The following is a 19468-nucleotide window of genomic DNA, read 5'->3' as shown; positions in this document are numbered from 1 at the left end:
GTGGTTTTTGTTTACTTTTACACGGCGTGAAACAAGTCATCACTAACGCTGGCCTCCGTGGCGGAGTGGTTAGCACAGCGCGCTACGACTCCAGAGGTTCCGGGTTCGAGTCCCGGCTTGGGTGTTCTTTATGTCCCTTCATCATATCATTCCTTATCTCATATTCGCGAGTAGACAAAACTGGCAGAAAAGCGATTGAAAATAAACTAAATCAATCAATCAATCAATCAATCAAATGATCACTAATGCGCCACGCTTCCACATTGCGAACAATGTACTCCCACGTTATTGAGGAGATGGTGAAGCCAGAAAACAGGAACTTTCTCTTCCCTACGGCTGTCTGGATAGCTGCCTTCCAATTATCTAAATAAAAGGTTCGAAAATTCGAATTGGGTATGAATTTTCAACATTGGTTTCAAGAGGAATAAAACTTCTGTTCGAATTACCTAATAATTCGAATTATCAAAGTTCGAATTAGAGAGAGTCCACTGTATAAATTGTACAATGTAAATGCGTTGTAAATTTCATTACTTTCGCAGTGTTGCAGATCAACTTCTTTCTCAGTCAACTGAGCCTTACATACGCATCATAACCACGACGTATAGCAGCTTCTAGAAGCATCAACATACGTGCTCGATTCGAGACAGCCAATAGCATTGCCTGCAAATAACGGTTCGCCCATTGGCCAACAGACGGAGCCTCCATCGATATATCAGGCGAATAAATGAGAAGATATAAAAAGCTATCTCCATGCGGAATTGATGTTCGAGACGCTGCATATTCTCCGCCCGTAAAAGGACTCAAATCCTGCGAACGTGATGGCTTGTTATCGACAGCCCATCAACCGCTCTTACGACCAATAAACCGCCCGTTTTCCCGCGCGATTCATTGCACGTCCAACATGGCGTCGAGGCAATGTCTAATGGTCCTAAAATTGCTCAGAGATAAATTCTGGTCAAAATAGGGGGGCAAGCGATCCCCCTTCCCCCCCAAAAAGAAAGAATATATCTTCTACTCGCGAGGGGGGCATTTATGGTTTCGTTTCGGCCACGTTTAATGCTTGTCGCGCTTGGATAACGTTTTTATGTTGTAATGGTGAACATCGGTTTCAATTCCGCGGCGGTTTAGCACCTTTCTCTGTCCTCGTTTTGGATGCCAAGATTTGTCCCGGTCTGAAGGCATGTTGCTTACTGTAGATGGCGACAGCGAAGAATTGCTGCTCCTGCTAATTCACTGTTTTACATTCTTTGGGAAATGTTGACATGGAAAAATGTGTAGGAAAGAGGGAGAGGAGAAGTAATTTGATAATACGAGACAAATGAAGGGTTTGGAACAAGAATATGAGAAGTCACTTTCGACGAATACTTTTTTTCTTCTCGAGTGGTGCTTCATACGTATCTGGCTACTTAGTCATTTCTTTAGATTTTCGAAACTGGAGCGTAGTGTAGACAGTCATGTTGTTGCCCAAATTGATTGATTGATTGATTTAGTTTATTTTACTTCGCGTTTGTGCCTCTTGGCTAATTTGCGAAGACGGGGATGAGTGATGAAATTGATGAATGGACATTCACAAACAACCAAGCCCGAGCAGGATTCGAACCCGGGACCCTTTGTTGCCCAAATGTTTCTCCCTCTGTTTTATTGTGTGGAGAACGTGAAAAGTCACTGTCGAAGATGACATCATGCACTGACGAATTGCTCTCTCGCAACAATCTTTTTTAAATTGATATTAATGAGGATAGTTCATTACGTGATTCTGCTGTTGGCTACAGTTCAGTTATAGATAACACAGAGGAAGACATTGGGCTTGTTACGCCCCTTCCTTGTATTTCTTTCTTATGAGGGACCAACATACACCTAATGGTTTATACTCCTTCATTTTCTTTATATAAATGTCATCTTTTGCATGGTAACTATACATCCTTTATGCCATGTCCATAATGACGAATGATGAGCAATGCATGTATATACGAGGGTAAGTCAAAAATTATCTACACTTTTGTCAACTTTTCTCAGGTTGGCCGCACTGCCTTCAGCGCTTGTGTGCTACAAGGTTGTACTTTTGTGGTCATGTGGCCGATGTTTGATTTAATCGCTCCATTTTTCTTTCTTTTGTTACAGATTCAACATGGCCGCTCCACTGGCAGTGTGCACCAAGGAAGAACGGCGATCCGATTTCTCTGGTCTGAAGGTGTGTCAAAGGTTGAAATTCATCGCAGCCTTTCAGTACATCTGATGATGTCAGAATAATCGCTTCGGATGATTCCATCGGTTCGTCAGAATCATCTCTTGAGCTTGTTGAATCTTCCTGTCAGTGGTGGAGGTTGATGGGGTCCTGCTCCCACTTCGTGTTTCACGCTTGTCCGGCCATTTTTAAACCTCTCGATCCACTCATACACAATTCTACGCAGTAAAGCGCTGTCCCTGTTTTTTTACTGAAAGGCTGCGATGAATTTCAACCTCGGACACTTCTTGAGACCAGAGAAATTAGATCACTGATTGCAGTTCTTCCTTGGTGAACACTGCCAGTGGAGCGGCCATGTTTAAACTGCAACAAAAGAAAGGAAAATTGCGCGATTAAGATCAAACTTCGGCCACACGACCACAAAAGTACAACCTTGTAGCACACAATCGCTGAGGGCAGTGCGGCCAACCTGAGAAAAGTTGTGGCAAAAGTGTACATAATTTTTGACTTAACCCTCGTAGTAATCAAACGTACACTTTTTAAATCTTTGCCCTTTGAATTAAGTAGATTAAAAAGTCGAAAGCAGGTAAAGACTGTGGGATATTAAATCAAAATGAAGCTGTGCAAGGACTAAAATACAGGCTCGACCCACAGACTCTCAAATAGGGAAAAAATTAAACGATCCCAATTCACGATTAAAATTACCACCTGAGCGCTAGTGTCGCTTCCAATATGGCCGCTTTATGTAGGATAAATCTTTCTTTACATTCAGTAGTAGTACGTAATAGCAGCGTGTTGTCATTGCAGGGATGGAAGAAACGTTTAAATTACGCGTTATATTTAAATATAGCGAATGCGATGTGGATTCCAGGAACTATAACGAAGGTGAAGCTGTGCTGCGAATGAAGCATTTAATTATGATAGGCAAAAATAACACGGAGAACGCAGACGAAACTAATGGTTCTTCCAAGCAATGCTGTTTCATCTGCACCTCAGATTGTAACTGGGACTCTCGGAAATTATTTGAAAATAAAGCAATTCACCTGTATTTCCAAAGCTTGGGCAGGAGAAAAATGTAAACTTACCGTTGCAGCTCCCCCCCCCCCTAAACAGGCAGGCTCGTTTAATAATAACGCAGGATAATAATAATAGAATTCACAATTTCATCGAGGCTATCTTCACTGAAAAAGTACTTACTGAATGAAACAGCAACGTTAGCATGTAGATTTTCTTTTTCTGGTTATCTTTACGATTACAGACATTAACTACAGAGCATTCCCTGACATTCGCTACGAGACTCGGCGTCAGCGCTTGTCTTTCCCGGTAAACGGGGTCCGCGACAGTCGGTAGAGTCGGCTATTAAAATTATAGTTTTCATATTGTGTACTAACCTTTACTACAGAAGGTGTTGAAAATGATGTCCCTCTGCTGCAACACATTCCTGGCATCTCCGAAGGAAATTGGCATTTACACGTGCAAGTTCGTCTACTGTAATTCTCCCGATTTCTCGTACAATACTCTCTTTTAACTCACGGATGATGTGGGGATTGTCTTTGTATACTTTATTTCCCCACTTTTCTTTCCACCTTTATTCAGAACTGACCCTGTTACTCTAAACATTTGTACGAGGTTTAATATAGTGGACTATGTGGAACGGGAACACCAGGAAATTTCGTTACAAAACGTCGTCGCACTTCTCCACAATCCCTCTTTCCGAAGTAACACTCGACAAGATAAATCCTTTGTTGTAATGTAAACTTTTGTGGTGCCATATTAAGCCACAATCTTCAACACACGGACACGACACAACACAACTTCCGAGGGAGGATTATACTGGCGTCAGTCTGCAACGTCAACAGAAAGGGAAACAGAGCGAAGGCAGGGAGAGCGAAAAGAACAGACTGTAGCATGCGACTGTCGCGACCCGTTCACCGGGAAAGACACACGCTGATGCTGGGCCGCTTGCCGCCGAGTCTCGTAGCGAATGTCAGGGAATGCTCTGTACTTCAACTATTTTCATCTTCGCACTTAATTGACTTTCACATGTTCCAAATTGCATACATAATACCACAGACAAGGTCGGTGATAATGCATTGTTTTCGAAAAAAAAAATATGTTCATAAAGAACAATTTAAAACTTTACTTTCACGGTAGTCATCTTTCGGAAAATAAAGTGAATAGACTCGTGCATTCTTCGTAATTTCCTTCCTGCATTTCAATGTTATCACCCATGCCAATCTTCTGTCAATCAATTCTGTTTTCCCTGATTTATTTACAAATTTAATTTTGTTGATTCCACGGAGTGGAAACACACGTAAACTTTTAACTTGTCCTGAACCACAAAACGATTTAGAGAAAAAACTGAACAGCAAACATTACTCTTCCGAACATTTGCCATGCTTTGAACGACTTCAACACAACATCGTATCCTACATAGAGTAGTTCCGGAAAATCCCACCAGATGTCATATCGGATAATTTTAATCGCGAATTGGAAACCACGTAACAGTTGTCACCACTGTTATTTAAGAATTGCTTTTGAGCTGTTACTTTCTCTTACTTTCTTTTACTCCTTTGACGCCCCGGAGAGTTCCGGGTTCGAGTCGAGGCCTGAACGCGCGTGTGTTTCTTCATAAAGTTTCGTTTATCGCCGAAATTAGGCTAAGGGGATGGAACAGTAGCCTTAACATGCGAATACACCTTTCGTGTTCATTGCTTTGTTCCTGATTCCCTTTTAGTTTTCTCTATATTTTTCACTCTTCCTTCTTTGCGGCTATTCCTTGTTCATTTCTTTCTGCACCTTTTAAGTTTTCTTCAGAGGTTATCTTTGCTTCTTGCCTTTTCGAAAACTGTAGTCTAGTCCCGATTAGCCTTTCTGCGCATAAAATAAACTGTAAATTTCTCGTATCGGACAACGGATTTCTTCAAATTTACAGGAGAAATTACTTACCGAATGCAGTTTCTTTATACTTATGGAAGTTCGGGGAAGTGTTTTCTCGCATCGTTCATTGAATTTTGCCGGTAAATAATCTATTTTTCGATATAAATGTGTGACCGATGCACGAAAGCTCTTGCATCCATTCACTTCCAGGTGGATGTAGCCTGTGTGTGATGACCTAATCTCGGTCAGTGTTTCCAAACACGTGTTTTTGTAACTGAACAAGGTACGTTTCCGCAAATGGTTTGTGGGGCTATGTGTCAATGGTTCGTGGGGCTATGCGAGAATGGTGTGTGGGGCTACGCATATTTTTTTCGAAACCAATTTTTAACTATTGTAACCTATACGTGACTCTACCTAACCTGACCTTACCGGTAATTGTTCGTGTGGCTATGTATGAATGGTTCGTGGGCTATGCGTCAATGATTTGTGGGACTACGTAGGTATTTTTGGGTGCAGTTGGGTGGAAACACTGCATGCCGAGTACGGTAGTGAAACTGTGACCGCCATTTTGCGTGTTACCGAAGGCAAAAAGAAACGAAGAAAACTTACTCGATATGTCGCAAATAGAGCTTATTTCCGTGAATTAAGCGAAGTGCCACCTTCAGCAATGTTTCTCAATGCAGAATACGTAAGTACGAATATTCAAATTAAATGAACTTGCAAATTTCAGCCGTTTGTCCGATACGAGAAATTTACCAAATAAACTTAATAAACAAACCGAAAAAAACAAACCCGAGCTATTCTTGTCGCTCTTATTCGCCTCAAACATCAGGTGTCTGTCTCTACCTCATTTTCCTAATGCCAAGTGTGCATTAACTGCGGGTTCATCAATGTCACAGAGTATGAGATAAAAATATAACTCTCGAGAGAAGTAAGTAACAAAAGTGTGTAATTCACAAATTAAACAATATAACAGAAATATAGAACTTACATAATGAAATCGATCGTGCATGTCTATTTATCCTGGACGACGATATACGTAGATTAACAGTGAACAAAAGAAAATATGACAAAAGGCTAACGATGGAATGAATATACATTGATTAGGTCTGGCGCACAGCATTAGTCGAAGTACATTGGGATCCATGAGTATTACCGTCCAAATTGTCCATCACCATGTTCGTGCACTTTATTTGACCCAATAAGAGCTTCAAGAATTAAAAGAAACCTCAAAACAAGCTGTTGACAACTTCTGCACCAGTGTACATTGGGATCCATGAGTATTACCGTGCAAATTGTCCATGACTATTTTCATTAATTTTTCTCTTACATCCCATGTGTTTTTAAACGATGGATTTTTATGTATGCTGGTGCAGAAGTTGTCAAAAGCTTGTTTTGAGTTTTCTTTTAATTCTTGAAGCTCTTATTGGGTCAAATAAAGTGCACGAACATGGTGATGGACAATTTGCACGATAATACTCATGGATCCCACGTACATAAGAATCCATCGCTTAAATACAGAGAAAAGAGAAAAATTAATGAAAACAGTCATGGACAAATTGCACGATAATACTGATGGATCCCACTGTACGACAGTGTGTCTTTTTTCAATTCGCGTATAATCAAATTATCTGTTGCAACTTTTCGCGCGCAATTGATCGCGCAGTTCTTCCGTTTCGCGCCCATCCCGTCGCCCTCCAGGACAGGCAAAAGTAATGCATTAAGAGATCCACCCCAGAGGAACTAAAGTTTGTCCTCTGCTCGTATTTTTCCGCCCTCGTCCATCCAGAACCGTAGCTAATGGAGTAAATACCTCAAGGATAACTTAGTTTCTTCCTGGGAGAAGGAATTCCTTTTTGAAACTCTGAAAATGATCAATGCTAATAAGATCTTGGCAGTGGAAACTAGTAATTTCTTACAAAACATGTCTCTAATTGCCGGATTGGAGGCTGAAGTTTTCGGAAACGATGAAGAAATTTGGAGGAGAAATTAAGTTGGCCCAACAAACTGGAAGAGACTTGAAATGTTCCTATTTTTAGTGCTTGACTGCAAAGATGGTAAAGTTAGGAAGCTTCTCTAGATAAACATTTCCGTTCAGTCTACGGTCCAAGCTGAATAATTTTTTTAATGAATGTAAATAGATATGAGGTAGCGAGTATTTCTACGAAACTGGAAACGAAAATCTAAACTGTGATTGTTGTTCTACATTTAAACAACTGACTGTGTGCCAATCGATGCAGTTTGAAATTATACTAAGAGATGGCGCGCAGATCGATTTTCTGTAATTTCCGTACTTGAACACACTATTTTGAAGTGCAATATTGGGATTAGTTAACTGCCTCTTATACTCTGTCGAGGTTGTCTCTGGAGCAATTCCGCGCATAGCGGAAGAGAAGAGGGGAAATCGAGTGGGCAGAGCGAAATAGTACACGCTGCTGGGAAGACTGGTAACTACAGTCGCTTCCCCCTCCACGCCTCTGAAATAACGAAAAATTTTATTAACAATTTTATATTGTAAATGTAAATAAAACTCCATATTTTTAGAGCGATAATATTGTTGTAAGGAATGCAAATTTACCGCTATTACTAGGAATGCTTGGGTCTTATGAAAGGGGCATCAACCCCCTTAATTCGCTCCGTGGGTTAAACCATATTTTGCATGGAAATAGCACCAAGATATTCAGAAGGGCCGGCCACCTGTCAATCTAAACACATTAGCTTAGTTGACTCCCGTGCTGCACAGCTCTGCCATCTGTGTTCTGAATTGAAAGTATCTGTTGAGATATGTCTGTCAATTGACGAAGGTGATTTCATCTTGGCAGGAAATTAACTACTCCCCTTTAATCAGTTACCAAAACAAGATAAAATGTCGTGCGGAACGTGCATAGTTCTACGTGCGATGTTAATTCTTTCTGCCATGTCATTCGTAGCATTATTTCCGACATGTTTTTTGACGAATTCAGGATAGACTCAGGGGAGACTGAATGCATTTTGAACTTCCAAAGTTTCGCCAGCGTTAAGTAGGCTCTGCTACAAGACGAGAATTTTGAGAAATCAATAATTTTTAAAGATTTAAGGACAGTATACTTAGGACAAATTCACCCTGTACTTACATACGGTATCTCTTTCTTGGGTAGTTTATCCGAAATGCAGAAAGTTTTTATTTGGCAAAAACTGACATTAAAATAATTAGGAATGTATCCCCCTCAAGCCCAACAAAACAAATTTTCAGTGAATTTCAAATATTATCTCCTCCATGTATGTACATACTAGAAACAGAGTTTTATTCATATAAATTCTGATGTCTTCTCAAGAAATATGGATATACACAAGTACAACACTCGTACAGGAGTAGGTCTAAATATGGGCGAAGGTTTAAATATGGGTTTTGGAGTTATCAGCGCTCCAGGGTGCTGCAGCCTGGCAGAGGCTATTGGAACTGGTTCTCTGTTAAGGACAAAGGTTGCGGCGCCAATTCGCAAGAGAAACTGGTGGTTAGTTTCGGCTTTGGACGCTATTATAGAATTGCCACCTACGAAAACGTTTTGCAGGTATGTTTTAACTCAGCGTTTTCTGAATTCTCATCTGCTTTGTATAGGTTATGATATTAGCGGTACATAAAACAAATGTGGGCTTTTATAATGCCATGATTTGTTTGTGAAATATGTACCACAGAGAGCGAAAATAATTGAAGAAGAAAAATAGCGTGATGGTCTAAATATGGGCTATGACATGAGGCCTAATGTTGAGATCACATTTTCAACAAATATGTGGATGTTTTTCATAATTTCGGTTTTTCCTATTCCGCGTGATTTTCAAAGCAACAGATTATTCATAAATATGAATTTCATAATGTTTTAGCGATAAATGACTGTTTCTTTAAATTTTAATTGCTTTTTGTGATATTGCCACTAGTGGCCCATATTTAGACCACAATTTTGAAATACATCAGTTTACAATTTTTTGGAAATTGCTTATTTTTTAAAAAAATTGAGACCTTCTATACTTCAGCATGCTATTACATTTAAATACATATTTAATAGATATGCATTTTAAAGGCAGGTGTTTGATATATTAGTTTTTTCTCCGAAAATGACAACGTAAAAAGGGGGGCCCATATTTAGACCTTTTCCTGTATGTATAGTTCCCTCTGCCTTTCAACTGTCCGCATATCCAAACACAAAGTGGTTTAGAATTTCAAAATGTAAAATTAACAAGTTGCCAGAGGATTACAAGAATCTACGTCCATCTAAATGTAGAACCACAGTAAAGAGCTTCCTTTGTAACTTTCCCAAAGTATTATTGTTTCTTACATTTTTCTATATTGTTTTAAAAATTCTGTTATTGTTTTTATTATTTTAATAGATATAAGTATAGGTTAATTGCTGTGTATTCAAAATAAAACATAAACGTTATTGACCTGTCCCATATCATGGTGCAATTTGTACTTGTATGATAAAGTGGATGGAAATCAATCAATCGCATCATACGCAGGAGTTGGTATCAGTTGAATCACGGAAACCCCATACTACCAAAACTTATTTATTGTAGACATGAATTACGTAACCCTTGCAGTGAATTTATTTGATAAATTTAAGTTAAAAACTGTTAAAAGAAGAAATGAGTAAAAATAACAATCACAGTTTGATGTTCTGTTGAATCACATTTGTGATTTCTGTGATTGTATATAAACTTGCTGAACATATATTTGGCTTCCTCTGCCATATACGTAAAACGTGTACTTACGCTAGAGTTTAGATAATATTAGCAACCAATGGCTAATTTCATATTCTGGTCACTTGCAGATTCCACAATGGACCAAAGAAGCTGAGCACACTGATGCTGGAGTCGATGGCAAGAGATCCCGTCTCACCAGTGCTCTGGGAGCCTCATCTCACCGCTCTGGACCGCCGGGTGAAGATAGTGCTTCAGACCATCAGAGACTGCATCCATAAGAACGAGGGACTGGAATCGGTGGTCCAAAACGACTTATCCTAGTGAAGACTCCCTTCTGGACATTTCCCATGCGAGCTTCTGTACCCCGTCCGATGAAAGAAGTGGTTAAATCCATTGCGAAAGACTTGCCCACCGCAAAGCAGAAAAGGTCTGCAAAAATTGGGTTCATTTACCCGTCGTTCCTAGCGAGTAATTTACAAAAAAAAAAAGACTGTTATGGGGTGGAGAGTTTATTTGTAAACATAGGTGCTTTGTGTGAAGTGCTGAACTATTGTTTTTTTTCCAGCTTGGTTGTTGATCTTCCTTGTGGCAGTCGGCGACGAGTATCTGTCGACGGCGACAGAATGATACTTGTATTTTTCTCTGCCTAACAATTCCATTGTTCGCCAGGTCGGTCAGACCACTTCCACGTTCTTCCTACATCTCTTGTATCTCTCAGGCTTCCTCTTCATCGTTAAAGACATTCACAGAAGTAGGTTATACGGTTCAGCAGCAAACAGCTGATTCCAGCAAAAAAAATATGAAGGTTTATCCGTTATTTCTAAGTGTATCATTGTTGTCGTGGACTAACAGATACGATCATTGTCTGACGTGATTATCAACATGATTGTTGAGGTCAACAGCTAGATTTGCTCCAAAGAACTAGTCATGATCTCTTATTGGCTAATGGTCCTCTGACGTCATTAGGCCACTAATGGTTATAATGCTTGCAAATAGAATGTTTGCTCAATGAATGAAAGTTATCTAAGTAGTAGCGCGAAAGATGCTTCAAAATGTTGAATGCAGTTCCGTCATAGACATACTACTACAAGATGTTACACCTGCGTGTAATAAATGGTTGACAATATCGCGGCACTGGAAAGTCGTTTCCACGCGACCACAGATGGCAGCACCGTCGTGGAAAAACAGAAGACGAACGATATGCGCAAGTTCTGTTTGTTGAATGTTTTATCAAATGACTCAAACAACACAAGAAAACTTTGTCAGCAACGGAAATGTAAATGTCTTGAGAGTATATTTTTAAAGATAGAAACAATGTTGATTTTCAATAATGATCCCAGTAATTAAGATGTGGTTCATTCTACGCTGCGTTGTTAAATCGAAATCCTTGAGTCAATTTGTGTTAGAACCTTTTCAACTTGAGAGTATTCTGTGCGATTGTTTCACATTCATTTATCTAAGAAGTGTACTTAGCAGATTTAAGTACATGCTTACTAAAGTACTGACAAAAGGAGTTAATCTCTGAAAATGAGAGGTTTTCTGGAGAAACAACAGATCAAAGGAATGTTTAACTTACATGATGATTCAAAAGTCTGGCACCATAAGATCAGTGCAGATAGCGAAAAGTGGAAGGAGTTGTTGGAACTATATGGTTTTCAGCCTAATGTGCTTGAAGTTTAAACGTAGAACCAACCTTGAGGCTGTACAGTCTCAATGGTGAAAAGTCAAGTGCATTATATTGAACACCACATATTTCCAACAACCTCGCCCTCTTTCCATTTTTTTTCACTAATAACAGAATTGCCCTATAGTGCCGGACTTTGAATCGCCCTGTATTTTCATTCTAATAGTTCCAGTAAGACCAGTAACTCTCTCTAAATGTCTTAATAATTTTGAGTATTGTATTAAGCAATACCTATTATGAAAGCAATATTTACCCAGAATTTCTGAAGGTCAATTCACAGAATTAGTTTCTTTTACACGGTATATACTGGGTATATTAATAAGATGTTATTTTACTAATTTCATCGGTGCAAGCGTCAATTACCCTACAAGAATAATGGAAGTAAGTCGTACCTCTCATTTTCTGTAGGTGGGAAGATGAAACTTGAAACGATACATAAATGTACAACATTTTAAAGCATCTTTCGTTTTGCAGAACCAAAGAAATTGGAGCACTGACTATATTTTCTCGTTGGACACAGGGGGGAAATGTCTTTGTAAAGAAAGAGATTGTTGTGCCATATCAAAAACATTTCTCTATATACACACAAAAGTCATATATTTACATCAAAACAAAACAAATATATTCTGTTATTGTATATTTCGAACCAGAACACAAAGGCATATCAAGACGAAGAAACCTGTATTCCAACCTTTTTTGAAAGCAAGTACACGATATATTTATTACGTATTGTGCACCAAATAATATTTTCTACAACAATGAGCTTTGTAAACAATGGAAGAAACCTTTCAAGGATCATTTCAAAATTTACCAATGGTATTAATTGTTGATTGTGCATTATTAATGACCAAGATCAATTGTTGCTCAGTATGTCTTTGAGTTTATTTTGTTAAATCCTTTGTCACTATCCAATTCAACCAAACATATGATATGTGTGATTAAAAATTTTCCGTGCCGCTCAAAGGTCATATCAATTATATTCCCTCAGGATACCAATTCATAACATTCATACGCAAAGTTCGAATCGAAAATTACAATTTTTTGAAAATAATTAATTACAACTAAGGCAGTGTAATGTTATTGTTAAGAACAGCTTTGTTCACAAACCAGTGAGTGCTTGAGAGGATTATTAAGTGAGATTTGTAACGAACAATGCCAAATAACAAAAGAGTAGCTTTCTACAAAGAAATGATAAATGTGATAAATCGTTTTTTTTTCCTCTGAACTTTATGTGACGGTGTGCGTGAGTGACCCAGTGCGTATGCGTGCGTGTGTGTATAAGTATGTGTGCGTGTGGCATTTTGAATGCTTGGTCGTGTATTTAATACATATTGGTTGCAATATTTGTAGCTTTAGGATAGTTGTTTCTTAATTTACAATGTGTATATACAATGAAATAATATTTATTATATATGCACACACCGTGTTACTGACTTCAAAACTATTTTTCTTGTTGGTGCAAATCCAAGTTTTGCATGTACTTTTACAAAATAATGTAACATCGTCAAGTTGATGTTATGAATTATTTGTATTATAACATATAGATATGTTTCATTTTTATGTTAATTTCATAGCTATATGTGCCTTACTATTTCTCCGAGTTCGTAAAGTGTAATTTATTTTTATATACTTCTTGAACATAAATGTTCAACTTGGCAAGCTTTTATATTTCATGTCCTCTTTTTACTCTTTTCGATAATTACAAACCTTGATGTACAAAATTAAAAAATATCGAAATTAATCCAATAATTTTTAAAATAATGCTTGGCGTAGACAAATAGTTTAGGATTTCAACCTTAATTCTTTCAGTTGAACATATTTTCCATGTTTCGTTATTGAAACAAAAAATGTGAACATTAAGTGAACTTGAACTAATGTGTAAGGTCATCAATTGCAACTGAAAAAATTGTTTGAAAAATTGTCATGTATTATACATTATTTTGACTTCATTTAATGTATAAAAATAGTTTTAACCGCTTCTGGTTTTTAATATTATAATTTGTAAAATGTGGACAATTCTTATGTATTTGGATGTCCTTTCTCCTTAATTTTCAGTTTAAAATAGTTAAAACTTAGTTTAAATTGGAATAGATTATTCCCTAGGTAGCGTTGTGGTCGTAACGTTTTCAATGGTGTTTCTTTTAGCATCAAGTAAAGATATTTATGAGTATCTTGTTTGATTCATGCTAGAAAGGTAACTAAATTTTAGCTAGTCTAATGCAAATCTTGGATTCACACTAACTAGTGCAGAATGTATTCCGTTTCTAGACTTTAATCTTTAACTTCTAAGTTATACGCTGTGTTGGTTTCTGCCTGGTTGTTATAGGTTTCAGGGTTTTAACTTATATAATCTTGAATGTAGATTGCAAATATGTATTATTTGTTCCTAGGTTGTACCATTGTGATTTTGAAAAGAATAACTTTACGTTACTGTTAATTTGTGTTTTCTTCATGTAAGCTATATGGGTTCTATGGAATATTTGTTATTCTAATGAGTGTTATTTCTTGTCTTGTATGTTTTTTACGTATTTAACATTGTAACTTTTATCTTGGTATCATATGGGCTTTGAGAGTTAATTCATTTAAATCAAGTGAAAGGTGAGGGTGGTTATACTTTGAAGTTCTGAAATTTTAAAATCTTGACGATGTAAAACTTTTGTTTTCATACTTTGCGTTTGAAAGTAGACATTATGTATTTCAGAAGATGTGTTTGTGTGTGTATAGCATGCATTTTTGGTCTATAGACGCATAGGTTATGCTCATTATGAGCGTATAGCTGAAAAAGTTATTGAAATGAATTAGGATATTTCAGGGCTGTTCGAGAAAAAGCACTAAAGTCAAAAAATGCAATTTTACAGGAGGCCGTTTTTGTGTGTGTTCTTTTGATAGCAATCATTATAGACATGATATAATATGTTGGATCATCAATGCTTAGAATCTTTACACATGTCCAATATAAAATTACATTTGTAATTTTAATTGATTCAGTGAGACCTGAGACAAAACAACAGAAAATCGCCGTTTGTGACTTATGGGTTTTTTCCCCAAACACCTTAGATTTGTTAATTGAAATTTTATACCGCTCGCGTGTCCAGCTGGCGGCTGGGAAGCAACGAATTGGCGATCAGTTGAATTCTCTTCGACTGACATCGGGCATTTTCGTGTCACAAGGCACCGAACGTTACTGGCGGAAAGAAACAAATGAGCGTCGGATTCACAGCATGTTGCCAAACTTACTGTAAAACCGGGAAGAGAGCGAGTTGGTCAGAGCTGTTACTGGATAAAAGTTGTACAATAGTACACAAAGCACGGAAAGTTAGTACACAAAACACCCAAACACTGTACAAATAAGCTGACAAAATCAGGCGTACGCTTTGCAACGTTGCAACGGGAGAGCGATGTTACCCCTACATCTTTTAATTCGCAACTGATGCTGTTGACATATCCCCGAAGACAATTGGTGAACAGATAGGGCTATGTAGCAAAAAGTAGGCCAGCCGCCAGTTAGGCCTGCAATCAGAATAGTTGTTGACAACAATGTACAGTCATGGACACTTCTGGGTTGTAACAATACCATTGTCTTTCAATACAATAGTCGCAACCCAGATGTGCCCGTGGCTGTACAGTCACGGACCCTGCCGGCTTGTAATGAATACATTGACTTTCAATGGAATTGTTACAAGCTGGCAGTGTCCGTGACTGTACAAGTGGGATTCGATTGTAAAAAAGAAAAGGCACTCTGAGCTTAGCCTTATATGGCTGTACCATGTCCTCTTCTTTCGCTAGATCCGCTATGGAATAAGACTTCGCCAAGACAGAATATTCATGGCCTAAGAGCGGTGTAAATTCTGCTCCTGACTCGCATAGCAGAAGAAGCCGAACGGCATTTATGGCTTCTCATCCGGGACAGGGCCACGGAAATTCTTTTAGAAGCGGAGTTCGCTGAAAGTCAATCCTATAAGCACAAGATCCTGGAGGTAGGTAAAAGCCACTCTCCTTTCGAGGTGGTTCATTCTTCCCAGGAGGGTATTGGGGAAGCCAAAATGATGATATCAGAGGCTGAAATCTCGCTCCCCTGATTCCACGCGCAGGTGGTTTAAGATGATATTTTTCCAAAGCGAATTGGCTCGTATCACCCTGGAAATACTGCAACATCTTCTGGATCGACTTGCTCGGCGGTAACTCTTTCAAAGAAACAGGATTTTATTTTGCGGTTCGCGTTATTATATGGTTATCATAGCGTTAACTGGCTCTTCAAACTATAAACATTTCCAATGTTGAAAGAGAAAAACAGGATACGCATGGGCTCCAAATTGTGGTTAAAATCAGTGTCGGGAATTTACCAAATCCCATTCCGCCATCTTGTCTCCGCTATCTTGAATTTCTAACCACCATTTTGTTAATGATTAATTCTAAACTCCGATCTTCCACGTTTACATAATTTCAACATAACATTTAGAATTGTTCTTGTTTGCAAAAATCCTCCATGATATCTACTCCCACCACCCTTCCGTAGGCGACGCCAGGGGGTGCTAGAGGGTGCTTGCGCACACCTCGTATTCAGGTCAGTATCCCCTACCACAACCTTAAGTTTTATTTCATTAATAATGTAAAAAAAATAGTAAATGAATATGGAAGAAGCTTACAATAGTACATATGCAATGAAGTAATCTAAAGAGCAATCCCTGACATTCGCTACGAGACTCGGCGGCAATCTGCCCGGCATCAGCGCTTGTCTTTCCCGGTGAACGGGTCAGCGACAGTCGCTACAGTCGGCTATTAAAATTACAGTTTTCATATTGTGTACTAACCTTGACTACAGAAGGTGTTGAAAATGATGTCCCTCTGCTACAACACATTCCTGGCATCTCCGAAGGAAATTGGCATTTACACGTGGAAGTTCGTCTACTGTAATTCTCGTAAAATACTCCCTTTTAACTCACGGATGGTGTGTGGATTGTCTTTGTATACTTTATTTCCACATTTTTCTTTCCACTTTTATTCAGAACTGACCTTGTTAATCTAGACTTTTTTACGAGGTTTAATAGAAGCGACTGTCGCGGACCCGTTCACCGGGAAAGACAAGCTCTGATGCCGGGCCGCTTGCCGCCGAGTCTCGTAGCGAATGTCAGGGAATGCTCTGTACTTGCTGTAATTTCGATGGCCATACAATGTCCAAAGTGTAATTCACTTCTCATTAGCTTCTGTAAAATATCCATTGTTTTTAATTAGTGTTAATTAAAAATCGATTTAAAGAAGTAATGCACAATTTTCATTACTCTTTTATGTAATTGCTTACGTAAATTAGCTACGAAATTACTTATATTATGCTTTTTACGAGTCTGCTAGTGTCTTTGTGACTATACTCTGCTTATACAGGATCGGCATATATTAAATAATTATTGACATTGTACTTTTAATGTGTGTAGGGCAAAAAGCTGCTCCGTATAGTTATAAAATATGCAAAATCAATAATGCAAGTACGGGTGCAACCTTACGGAAAACAAGAAATAATAAGAATAACATGCTGAGTCATTGAGTATAAGGTTAAATAAATACTCATTCTGGTCACTGACCGCAGTTCCTTCCTGGCGCCACCTATGACCCCTTCCCGTATTAAGCAAAACAATATATTTCTAAGAAGCAGATTTCATCATTGCCTCGTAACCGTTCCGTTCTTTTTTATTTCTGTTAAACCATGTTCGGGAAAACAATTGTTTTTTGTTGTTTTTTTTAAAAATGATTAGAAATATAGATTGTAACATAAATTATTGCAAAAGAACATTGTTAGTTTGCGTGAAGAAAACATTGTTGTTAAACTTGATTTTATGACTTAAAAAGCGTTGTGAAATGTTGCACATTCGTGTTTTTCATATCAATTTTGGTACACAAAATTACTTTTAAGTGATATTAGTATAACTCTTTTTACAAACTCAAAGTATACCATTCCTTATCTACTTGTTTATTTGGATGACATTTTAACAACAAATATTCAGTTCTGTTCTTAATATAGTAAGAGTAACTTTCTTTATTATAACAATTACGTCCCAGTAGTCATATTGTTTGTTCAGATTTATATATTTCGGGGGCAAATAAATTGTGCTTTTTGGTAAGAATTCAGTTCTATAAACTAACTTATGGGTTAATATTGTGGTCTCTTTGCACTAGATCGGATAGATAAATGAGAAAATGTTATGTATAAACTTGTAAGAGAAAGATGAGTGAAGCTATATTTTTAAGAGCTATATTTTTTTCCTCTTTTCTTCAAGTTAAGAAAAATTTGTGTGTGAATGTGAAAGTCGTACGAATCCTGAACCATGTGCTGCTATTTTCCAGTAGTTTATGTACTTAATAATATTTAAATTTTAAAACATGCCTTGTCAGTTTGTATTTAACAATGGATGGTATGATTGACTCAATAAAGGAGTGCTAATTGGATGAATACAATACAATGTTCTTATTTATTTAATACAAGGTGAACGCTGAACTGATAATCGTCAGCTCAGTTGTTAGAACCACATACCTCTAGATACTAGACTGGAAACGTGGGCCTTTTAATTTGCGTCAACTTGAAGACAAAAATTTCGAAGCCAGGGGATACTATCATGGCTGCGAGCCACTTGTAACAACAATTTTGAAGATTGTGTGACATTGCACCACACAAAATTGCAATTTTTAAGTTTAGTAAGAAGGATAAAACTCTACATATTCCAATCCACAAGTGAGAACAAATATTCTTCACAAATATGAAAACAATAAGAAGGTATAATGTGCAGCTCCGCCATATTTCCACCCCCCTGGCTATGAGCAGGCGAAAATGTGCGGCTTCAAACAAAAGCGCATCGTTTCCAGCCTGTATCTAGAGGTCTGTACTTGGAACTAAGGTATTAGAACTATTGTCTGTTCGTAATTTATCGATTGTCCATGTCAGGTGTACACAGGTGAAACAATGCAGTGAACGATTAGTTGTTAATGACGTCACCTTGACGATACACACGATTTTGAGACATAAGAAATAGAAGTACACACTCGATATTCACGAAGTTCATTGCATAGAGAGTAATACATTGGCGAAGGAATAATCGCCAAGTTTAACAGATGTCCAGAAGAAGGCGTTGCAGCTAACTTGTTCCGAACCATTCGCTTGGTGGCGCTAGTGATTTACGCATTAGCCTTGCAGACGTAGCCGTGGTGATATATGAAAAAGAGATCTGCTGACAGTGCGTGACGTCATCAATCAGGTCTGATTGGTTGAAGAGACGAGGTCATCGTGTAAATCGTGAGCAGGTCTTGAGGAATTGAGGTAGGAGCACACACACACACACACACACTCACACATATATTCATTCATTTATTTGCTGCATTGGTCTTCAAAATAGTAAGTCCGAATCCCGGCCTTAGCATGGGTGTTCTTTGTGAGTGTTCCTTCATCAATTTCATCATATCATCACTCATCCTCTTTTCAAATAGGAGGCTAATTACAATATTTTAATTCGTTAATGATTAAGAAATCCTAGCATCTCTAGTTAATCTAGTTAGCGTTTAATTACAGTGCAAGGAAAATATTTTGATCGCAATTAACGTACTTTATCAATAATATTATTTAAGATTTGTTATTTATTGCAGTGTTAGATTTGTTAATTACACATTCATTGTGAAACAACTAATTTTGGCCAACCTATAAGCCAAACTGAGACTTTAGTTTCTTCTATCACCGCTAAGCGGCGTGCATGTCCTGGGTCGATCGATACCGTCAGTTAATAAAAATTGTGTACTACAACGGTATCAACTTGAGTATGTAACGGTCTATTATGATGAAGTTTCTTGTGAGAGAAGACGTGAAACCGACGGACATTTTCGGATTTCAAGCACGTTACGGCAATGAGCTCAAATGTTGCCCTAAATTTCTACAGAGCATTCCCTGACATTCGCTACGAGACTCGGCGGCAAGCGGCCAGGCATCAGCGCTTGTCTTTCCCGGTGAACGGTGAACAGTCGCACGCGATAGTCTGTTTCTTTCGATCTCTTTCCCATTCTGTTGA

The 19468-nt window shown here is 38.1% G+C and overlaps 1 protein-coding gene across 1 annotated transcript in view; it reads left to right on the top strand.

The window, feature by feature from the left end:
- LOC145978217 (extracellular serine/threonine protein CG31145) overlaps positions 1-17149 on the top strand; it is a 451413-nt gene extending 434264 nt beyond the window's left edge. The window contains exon 7 of the mRNA XM_083110675.1: positions 9871-17149. Within this exon, the coding sequence (XP_082966801.1) occupies positions 9871-10063 (193 nt within the window). The 3' untranslated portion in view covers positions 10064-17149. The remainder of the gene's footprint in view (positions 1-9870) is intronic.
- The last annotated feature ends 2319 nt before the right edge of the window (positions 17150-19468 follow it).

Source organism: Lepisma saccharinum, chromosome 24 (genome assembly GCF_977018435.1).
Source record: "Lepisma saccharinum chromosome 24, izLepSacc3.1, whole genome shotgun sequence".
Classification (NCBI taxonomy): Eukaryota; Metazoa; Arthropoda; class Insecta; order Zygentoma; family Lepismatidae; genus Lepisma; species Lepisma saccharinum.
Note: the sequence above shows the minus strand (reverse complement) of the source record. Positions and strands in the feature narration are given on the sequence as shown.